The 10,461-nt window shown below is 38.9% G+C and overlaps 1 protein-coding gene across 1 annotated transcript in view; it reads right to left on the minus strand.

Annotated features, from left to right (window-relative positions):
- The window catches only part of LOC103511468, a 10,637-nt gene extending 3,404 nt beyond the window's left edge, over positions 1-7,233 (minus strand). The window contains exons 1-7 of the mRNA XM_008476190.2: positions 7,141-7,233; positions 4,879-4,951; positions 4,199-4,333; positions 3,539-3,638; positions 2,900-3,005; positions 2,545-2,667; positions 1,625-1,701 (exon numbers count right to left, since the gene is read on the minus strand). Coding sequence (XP_008474412.2) covers positions 1,625-1,701; positions 2,545-2,667; positions 2,900-3,005; positions 3,539-3,638; positions 4,199-4,333; positions 4,879-4,951; positions 7,141-7,217 — 691 coding nt within the window. The 5' untranslated portion in view covers positions 7,218-7,233. The remainder of the gene's footprint in view (positions 1-1,624; positions 1,702-2,544; positions 2,668-2,899; positions 3,006-3,538; positions 3,639-4,198; positions 4,334-4,878; positions 4,952-7,140) is intronic.
- Positions 7,234-10,461: the final 3,228 nt, after the last annotated feature.

Below are 10,461 nucleotides of genomic sequence, written 5' to 3' on the forward strand. Positions count from 1 at the left end.
CCGTGTTTTGTGTTCCAGAGAGAAACTACCAGAGTTAGACCTTCCCCAGCGAGATTACGTTGAGCTCCAAGTTCCTACCTTGCACTCTGACTATCCCGAGTTCAAAGTCAAAGAGAAAACCGTACAAAGCCTCAAGGATAAAGATAGCTTCGTGAAGAAGGAAGAAGACGGAGCTCCAGCCTTCAAGAAGCGAAAAGTTAATCGAGGTAACGCACGGCAAAGACTGGACACTGACTGAAAAACTTCCCTTTTGTTTGATAGGGGTCACTGTATAACTGTTAAGAAACACACTACCATCACGTCACGTGAACTGGTGAACTCATGGGGAGTCAGAAAGATGTAGTTCAAAGTTTCTCCATAATATTGTAGGCATTGGGGTCGAGTGGATTGGAACACATCACATGCCTTCAAGCACACTCCATTTGTCAAGGGTCTAGGAGTCTAGGTAGGTACTCTAGTTTTTCAATTTAATTTGAAGAATATCGTTCAGGACAGCCACACTACTATCACGTCACGTGCTGATAGTGTGTTTCTAAATTTAAGGTTTGTAGTGACGGGTTTATCCTCCATTTGGCGAAAACTACCTACTCATATTAACCTTACCCAGCTTGAGTGGGGTCTGGAAAAGCCACCAGGGCACGATAGCCCAGTCACCCAGTCAGTGATGGTCACCCATCTGGAACTGGTGCATTCAACGTGCTCTTGCCGCTGGGTAAAATGGAGTGAAAACTTTGGTCCGTTTGTTTGTGGCTCTTTCGGACAGGGATAGACTACCTACTTTAGTGATGACGTAAAATAGGTAACAAATATTGTGTATTGGCTAATTAATTAGCCAGCTTAGTTAGCTTGGAGGGTAGCGCGTCTTGTAAACGCTAGGTTGCGGATTCGATTTCCGCCTGGGGCGAACTTTATTTTAAGGAAATCAGGTTCGTTCCCGGAACAGCTGGCTTTCTCCATTCTTATGATCCTCTTACTTAAGGTCTCCGTTGTTACAGTTGCTCTATTGAACCATGTATTACCGGCTGTCAAACTTTCATTTCATTGGCATTGAAGCCAATGTTATGTACATAATCATTATAATACCTAGGTGTTTTGACGTAAATTTCTTGCGAAGTGCGAAGTTGTCAGAAACGCAGCCCCAGTCTACACATTTTCATGCTAACTTTATGTAGTATGTTGGTCCACTTTAGAATGCTTTTGCGGTTGTACACCTCATGTTTTTTCACCCCTCTAAATCCAGGGACTACAGGTTTATGTTAAAATACTTATTTGCTGACCTTTTACAGTATCAGAGCATACCTATACGCCTAGGTCAACAAACATTTCACTCATTTCAGTATAGAGATGCGACTTTTGACTCATCTTTGGGATTGAATCCCAACTGAGCTACTCAGTAAAAGGAACTACTCTTTTTTTCAACTCGCTCTTTGACTCCCGACTCTTCTCTGATACTTTCTACGCAGGGCACATGCGCGGAATCGTGGTATACCCCCCTTCATCATACCATCCGATTTGATCTTTGAATCCGGGCCTAAGGCAGGTGAAAAACAGAAAAGAAAAAGATAATAATAAAAGATTCAAAATTGAATCTTTTATTATTATCTTTTTCTTTTCTGTTTTTCACCTGCCTTAGGCCCGGATTCAAAGATCAAATCGGATGGTATGATGAAGGGGGGTATACCACGATTCCGCGCATGTGCCCTGCGTAGAAAGTATCAGAGAAGAGTCGGGAGTCAAAGAGCGAGTTGAAAAAAAGAGTAGTTCTTTTTAATGAGTACCTCAGTTGAGATTCAATCCCAAAGATGAGTCAAAAGTCTTCTTGTTCATTAGAATAAATAACTAGTCTCACCTAATTAAGGAAGATGCAGGTACGCAGCTGTGTACGCACACGACATGTCTCTTAATTTGGTCCTCCAATTTCGTCTTTCGACTGATCATGCGTTTGTACGCAATGTTTGCGGAAATTTCACTCGTTTTGATTTGAAATTTGCGAAAATTTAGCGGACATACGCAACGGTCTGTCGAAAAACCAAGTTGTGTCATGTCTTTGTGGGTGTACTGGGCTTTAGACCCTCGCAAAAATAATAATAATAAAATTGTTGCCGCTTGTTAACAAAAATTGCCAATTGTTATTAATTTTACTAACCAAGTGATATTTCCCTTTTTTCCCCTCAAGTACCAAGTCAGTGTAGAAGAAAATTTTGGTGTGGTGAAGAGCGGCAAGGTGCTCACCAGAAGGGTGGGGGTTTGAGTACCTAAAAGGACTCTTTAGAATAGAATATGCCTTGCTTATCCTGCTCGAATGAGACTAAAAAGCCCCTTTACCCCAACAGTCTAAAAAAGGTCTCATGTATTTTATGAGATTAATAACATAACACATGAATGTTAACAACAGAAGACCTTGCTTAGTAATAAAAAAGGGGGAGGGCATCTTTAGTCCTACATTGTAGATATCGGTCCAATTCTTCAAGAGTGCAAAGTGTAAATTTTAGGGAACATTTGGAATTGTTGCTTTTCGATGCCCACTGCAACACGAGGGTATACAATCCAGCAGACTTGGCACATTGAACAAATAGATCCAATGTTTTACCACGTCGTGGGGCAGTGATCAACCCGATACCAGACTCACTCAGACAATGCACAACCAGACTCGTGAAATTGTATGCTCTGTAATGAGAAATGGATTCAAGATAAGTGACTTGAGGTTTTACGAACATAATTGACTTACTAATATGTAATTTAACTCACCGTAGTCATGGTAAACGGAACACTTTTACGGTTAAACGGTAGACCTTCTTACTTTTATTACTTTCAACGAGACAATTTTCTCGATTTCTAGGTAGGTATGTCAGTCACTCTAGCTGAGATCCGTGCTTTCAACATAATATAGACATTACACCGAAGGGTGAGATAGTGTACCACCTCCTCAGGTCCAGGTACATGTTTGGAAGGTGGAGGCAGTGGAACATCGTAGGGAGATTGAGGCAGGGGTACGTTAGGTAAGTCTGAAAGAAACAAATTATAAACAAAATTATATCAATAAACTGTTCGTATAATGGGACAACTTGTTCTAAGCTGACAATCTAAATAAAGCACTACTTAAACCTAGTTAGGAAGGAATTTTAATTGTGTTAAGCATAAATGCTTGTCATAAATGTCGTTCCCGGCTAAATACACTACGCTAAATTTTATGACTTGACTTGGACTGGAACCACCAAACTCCAGATCTGAAATCCACCGCGCTAACCACTGAGGTTGGTACTTGAACCTATTTAAACGCAGTCTTTCCTAAGCAATTTTATACAGACAAAACAGCCAGTGGTGGTAGCACGTTAAACGTATTAGTCCCCGATGGATCACTGAAGTTAAGTACCGTCGGGCGTGGTTAGTATCTGGATGAGCAACCATATGTACAATCGCGTGCTACTGGCTTTTCCGGGCCCTCAGGTTGGGTGAGATAAAAGTGAGATGGTGGGTAGCTTGTTGCCAAATGGAGGGTAAACCATCACTAGTTCGATTGCTTCTAAGTGAATGTTACCTGATTTACTGGGTAGAGGAATATCGTATTTGTCTTTGATTTGTTGACTGGAATAATCTCCACCTCTGTCAATATCTTTCATGTATGCCTTTAATGCTTCCTGAAATCAGATGAATCAAATCAACAATAGTGAATTTGAGACAGATTTGTTATTGTTTATGTTACGTACATATTGGGTATTGAACTGTATTAATTAGGTCATTAGGAGATCAATCATCAGAGTAGCCAGCCTAGTTAGCTATCTCTTTCATGTATGCCTTTAATGCTTCCTGAAATCAGATGAATCAAATCAACAATAGTGAATTTGAGACAGATTTGTTATTGTTTAATTTGTTACGTACATATTGGGTATTGAACTGTATTAATTAGGTCATTAGGAGATCAATCATCAGAGTAACCAGCCTAGTTAGCTTCGACGGTAGCCCGCCTGCCTTGTAAGTGCTAGGTTGCGGGTTCGATTCCCGCCCGAGGCGGACTTTCTCCTAAACAAATGAGATTTTCTCTTTGAACGGCTAGCTTACTCCTGTCCTGTGCTTCTTCTCTCTTCGATTTCGGGACGATCAGACCTGTCAGTAGTTACAGTTCCCTCTATCAAACCTCTTCAGGAAGTGGGAAAATTTTGAGGTCTTCTTCTTTTTTGAGCTTCCTCAACAAACTTACCTCTTCCATCTTTTTAAAGTCGGCATTATCCTGATCTCGTTTCTTCTGATCAATGACGCTCTGCTTGGAAATCTCGGATAACCTCTTGCTGACATTTTCCTTGTGCTTCTTACCAGACTCGTGAAATTGTATGCTCTGTAATGAGAAATGGATTCAAGATAAGTGACTTGAGGTTTTACGAACATAATTGACTTACTAACATGTAATTTAACTCACGGTAGTCATGGTAAACGGAACACTTTTACAGTTAAACGGAAGACTAGTTAGACCTTCTTACTTTTATTACTTTCAACGAGACAATTTTCTCGATTTCTAGGTAGGTATGTCACTCTAGCTGAGATCCGTGCTTTCAACATAATATAGGCATTACACCGAAGGGTGAGATAGTGTACCTATACATTGTAGATATCGGTCCAATTCATCAAGAGTGCAAAGTGTAAATTTTAGGGAACATTTGGAATTGTTGCTTTTCGATGCCCACCGATTTCTAGGTAGGTATGTCACTCTAGCTGAGATCCGTGCTTTCAACATAATATAGGCATTACACCGAAGGGTGAGATAGTGTACCTACTTACATTGTAGATATCGGTCCAATTCTTCAAGAGTGCAAAGTGTAAATTTTAGGGAACATTTGGAATTGTTGCTTTTCGATGCCCACCGATGGAAATTTGTTGTCTTACCGGTTTATTGTCGGCTATCCAGCACTTGCAAAAGTCACAGTATTTCCTGTCCTGAGATTTCCAATAGTCAGCCCTGAAACAGAAGATGAAATGTTTGTTTGTTGAAAATTAGAACTGCTTTCAATACACTATTTTGGGTTTGGACCCTGACCAGAATTCGCTCTTAAGGCCTATTTCCACTTGTCGTGAGTTTCATCCGATTTTTTTCCGAATGCCCTTATAGCAATGTATGTAGTTTAAATGAGAGTGTCCCTACTACGCAGATGAAATGTTTGTTTGTTGAAAATTAGAACTGCTTTCAATACACTATTTTGGGTTTGGACCCTGACCAGAATTCGCTCTTAAGGCCCATTTCCACTTGTCGTGAGTTTCATCCGATTTTGTCCGAATGCCCTTATAGCAATGTATGTAATTTAAATGAGAGTGTCCCTACTACGCACGACACGATTTTTTTTTTCTTCCGAACGACACAAAATACCCTTGTAGGCAATGTAATTTAAAGGAGAGTGTTCTCAACTACGCACGACACGATTTTTTTTTCTTCCGAACGACACAAAATGCCCTTGTAGGCAATGTACTTTAAAGGAGAGTGTTCTCACTACGTACGACAACGACAGGATTTTTTTTGGAACGACAAGTGGAAACGCACCATTAGGGGGAAAAATCAGAACACAGCCACCCTGCCGCCTTAGCGTTCTCACTGCATAGCTTGAGCCGCCCAAACGCAACAACAATAACACGAACTACAGATTACTGCGTTTGCCAGAACAATTAAATATTTAAATTTCATTTGTTCGGAATCATAAAATTGGAAATGAAAATTAGGAATTCGTTCTTGCAATTTAGCATATATGCCGTTCGAATAAACAGGGTGGTCAATTATTTGAAGCCGCTGGGTGAGTTAGATGTGTGCTTTTTCCTCGTGCGAAATAGTTAGGTACTTGTAGAGTCCAGAAGCTTTGGTTAACTTTGGACCAATTTAAAGGAAGTATTTGTTGACTTGGAACTATTAGTAAATGTTCGAATAAACAGGGTGGTCAATTATTTGAAGCCGCTGGGTGAGTTAGATGTGTGCTTTTTCCTCGTGCGAAATAGTTAGGTACTTGGAGAGTCCAGAAGCTTTGGTTAACTTTGGACCAATTTAAAGGAAGTATTTGTTGACTTGGGCCATTTCACGGAACTATTTGACTTGGGCCATTTCACGGAACTATTAGTAAACTTCGCCAGAATAAATGAAGCATTGGTTAATTTTGGGCCAATTAAGAGAACCTTTGGTTTACGTATTAACATTAGGCGAAGAACAGTAAAACAAGAAATCGCCCAAGAACAAAAATCCTGAGAAGAAATCAAGTCTATGGCTTAGAATCGTGTCCGCTTTAAAGGACACTAAGAGAACCTTTACGTATTAACATTAGGCGAAGAACAGTAAAACAAGAAATCGCCCAAGAACAAAAATCCTGAGAAGAAATCAAGTCGATGGCCCAGAATCGTGTCCGCTTTAAAGGACATAAGATATTAAGTCAAGTTGGTAAACTACATATTAACCAATTTAAGGGAAGCATTAGTACAATTTGGGCTTTGATTAAAATACTCAAGGGAAGCATTAGTACAATTTGGGCTTTGATATTAAGTCAAGTTGGTAAACTACATATTAACCAATTTAAGGGAAGCATTAGTACAATTTGGGCTTTGATTAAAATACTCAAGGGAAGTATTAGTGCAATCTGGGCTTTGATTAAAATACTCAAGGGAAGCATTGGTACAATTTGGGTATTGATTAAAAAACTTGAAGTGTACAGTTTTGTTTCATACAATTTATTGATTTCTACGACACTCATCGGCGAACTAAAATTCAGAACCGCACAAGTGTCGAAGATACATTATCGCCTGCCAATTCTAAACAAATGAATGTTCTAACTTTGACTTTGCCAATATAATTTACATGAATTACAGGGTGCCGATGCCGCCTCCAATTCATTCTATCTGAGTGGTGAAGAGCGGCAAGGTGCTCACCAGAAGGGTGGGGGTTTGAGTACCTAAAAGGACTCTTTAGAATAGAATATGCCTTGCTTATCTTGCTCGAATGAGACTAAAAAGCCCCTTTACCCCAACAGTCTAAAAAAGGTCTCATGTATTTTATGGGATTAATAACATAACACATGAATGTTAACAACAGAAGACCTTGCTTAGTAATAAAAAAGGGGGAGGGCATCTTTAGACTTATTCGGGCAGTATAAAAAAAGCACCATCATTATTACCTACCCAATATATCCAAATCCTTGGCGGCAGATATAGGGGCCACATGTAAGACCCTGTTCAACAATGCTATCGGAAAACATAAACAATACCAATACACTACAGAAATTGGCCTGATTGATTTTATTTTAACGAGATAGAGCGATCAGTGTGTGAACTATGAAATGTGAACTGTGAAATGTGAATGAGTGAATGGATCTTGTTCTTATAATATAAGATGCAATAAGTGAAGCCATTACGATAAATTCATTTGAAAGCAAATGGAATGTTCTGCTGTGCTGTATGAGCATCATTGAGATTCTTCAACATAAAAACTTTTGGCGTATAATGAGAAAAATACATGCATCAATTTGAAATCACATGATATGTATATTATTTTAGCCAATACTGAGATTTTGAACTTTCCGCTTAAAGCTAAAATGATGGACCGATTACCACAACTTTTCGTGCACAAAAGCTTAAAATGCCAGCCAAGTTAGCTTAGTTGGTAGTGCGTCTGCCTTGTAAGCGCTAGGCCGCGGGTTCGATTCCCGCCCGGGGCGGATTTTATCGTTGGTAGTGCGTCTGCCTTGTAAGCGCTAGGCCGCGGGTTCGATTCCCGCCCGGGAATTTTCAACTTTGGATTAAAATCAACCATTCAGATATATTGCTTAGTCCCATCAATTTAACTTAAACCAACTTTAAACCACGAGTATGCCCCCGACTATTAATAATAATAAACAGTAGATATCAGCTTTAACCAAACTTACGTCCAAAGCTTTCACTGTACAATATGTGACTATATTTTAAATGAACAGCCGTTCATCTTCATACCATTCTGTATTTCTGTCTAGTTCCTATTCTGGACGATAGTTCAGTAACTCTTACTTGAAAACGCGAGTTCGAATGTCACCTTAATAATAGAAAGTAAAAAAAAAGTACAAGTAGTCTCTAGTCCTGTTACGGAAACTTAAAGGAAATTAAATTAACAAACACAACACTGAATAAAAACATGCTTTCATTCATGAATGGAACTAGAACACAAAAGACAGCACGCTTAGGTACCTACTACTGGTAGTACTCGTGATTCCAACGAGAAGAAAATTATCCTCAGTTTATTGCTTATCTTGAGGAGTGTAAAGTAGGTAATTTGAGGTTGTCATTCATCATCTTGTATCCAGCATAAGTAACTATATCCCTTTAGCACTACGACCTATAGCTACATAATTATATCTACCAGACTGTACCAGTACCGATTTGATATACTGAGATACAATATAATATAATATGTATTATAAAGCTAAAGAAGAAACTTTCCTTCATTCATCAGACTATGTACTAAATTCAAACCTTAACATAATTCTAAAACTAAACAAATAATACAAACCTAGAAAATCCATTCGGAAAACAAAGGGTAGGTAACGTTCAAAAATATAAGTAAACTGACGTGACGGTTGAAAAGTCCGATAAAAAACACGTAAAAATAAAAACAAGGCAAAGAAAAAACGGTTTTTCAAAAATACTTCTTCCAAAATTATAAAAGAGTTGTGCTACATGCAACGTGGATGTAAAGTAGATAACGAACTTTTATCTATTGATAATAATATGAGTTAACGGGAATGCACACTTAACAAACTTCTAGAGGACAGACGGCGTATCTAAGTATATCTATCATGAACAATCAATAAAAAATAATAATTCATTGATTAACTGTCGAACAAACACGATGCCTGTGTTGTTACTTAAAGTATTCAACATGCCCAAATGATTGTCTGTAATGAAAGTGTGTAGTGTGTAGCATACAAAACACATTTCTCTGATCATGTACAATAAATAATACTCGTAATATATCTAATTATGTACATTTCGGCTTACAGGGTTGACTTGCGACGAGGCGAGGAGGCAAAATACAGGCCATATCTCAATTTACATTTGAGAGGGTTTTCTTTGAGCCTATAAGAGGGGTGTTTGAGTTCTATCTATTTCAAATGATCACACAGGATTTTTTTTTTTGTTTTTTTTTTTTTTTTTTTTTTTTTTTTTTTTGCCGAAGTGAAATCAATGTTTTAATTTCGAATACATAGCCAAGGGAACTTGTTAATATCCCAGTAAGCAGAAAAATCATTTACTTGAGCGCACGGCAGTGCGCCAGGCCAAGTTCCATAAGAATTAAATTTAAGATTACTTAAGATTTAGAATAAATCCCCATTTACAGCAAACAGATACATAGGTTGGTTTAACGGAGATATAAGACGGCAGGGATTTAGGTAGGTACCCTGAACATTGGGAACAAGTAAACAATATCGCGTTCTACTGATGTGCAAGTACAACCTATATAACACATGTATGTTCGCGTTCATGTTCTAACAAGGATGAAAATCCAATTAGAAATTAGAATACAGGGCGCGAGACGGACATGGGGAAAGGGGGTCAGCGAAATTTTTGTTTAATAAAACACTTAAAATGCCAGCCAAGTTAGCTTAGTTGGTAGTGCGTCTGCCTTGTAAGCGCTAGGCCGCGGGTTCGATTCCCGCCGGGGACGGATTTTATCCTGATGGGATTATGTTCGATCTCGGAACGGCTGGCTTTCTCCTATCCTGTCTTCCTTCTCTCTTCGATTTCGGGACGATAATACCATAGCAGTTACAGTTCCCTCTGTCAAACCTCTTGAAAAAAAAAAGCTTAAAATAATGGCCGGGACCACACTCAAATTATATGAAACTATGATTAACTTTTAATCTGAGTGTGGCCCCGGCCCCAAGTTATTGCTTTTGTCATGGTAAAATTATGGGTCATGGGAAAATTATGGGTCATGGGAAAATTATGGGGACGTGCACAATCTCTCTAATGACTTTCTAACTTGTTGCACACAGTTCCTTCGGAACATCGGAACACCAAAACCAAGCAACGTTCAGTTATGGAGACTATGGAGAGTAACTCGAAAGAATACCAAATTGGCACTTAAGGGTTCACTATTATCAAACTGAACCTTCAAACTGACGTCGACACTCAATACAGTCGAACCTGTCTAATTGGGACTCGTCTAAGTGGGAAACATGGATAACTGGGAAAAAAATCGTGGCCCCTTCATGGCAACCTCTCTAAGTAGGACACTTTTTTTAACTGGGAAACCTGGATAAGTGGGGAAAAAATTGTAGGTCCCCTGGATTCCCACTTAGACAGGTTCGACTGTAGTTGAAATTTTGTGGCAGGTAAGGTACATGTACATTCACTATGGGCTCAACTTAAGGAATACAGAAATTACCTACTTCGAATAAACCAAAAGATCCAATTAGACCTCTTCACATTAAGACTACATATTTCAGAACTGAAACAACAAAGTATTTA

This window comes from Diaphorina citri, unplaced genomic scaffold (assembly GCF_000475195.1).
Source record: "Diaphorina citri unplaced genomic scaffold, Diaci psyllid genome assembly version 1.1 scaffold717, whole genome shotgun sequence".
Lineage (NCBI taxonomy): Eukaryota > Metazoa > Arthropoda > Insecta > Hemiptera > Psyllidae > Diaphorina > Diaphorina citri.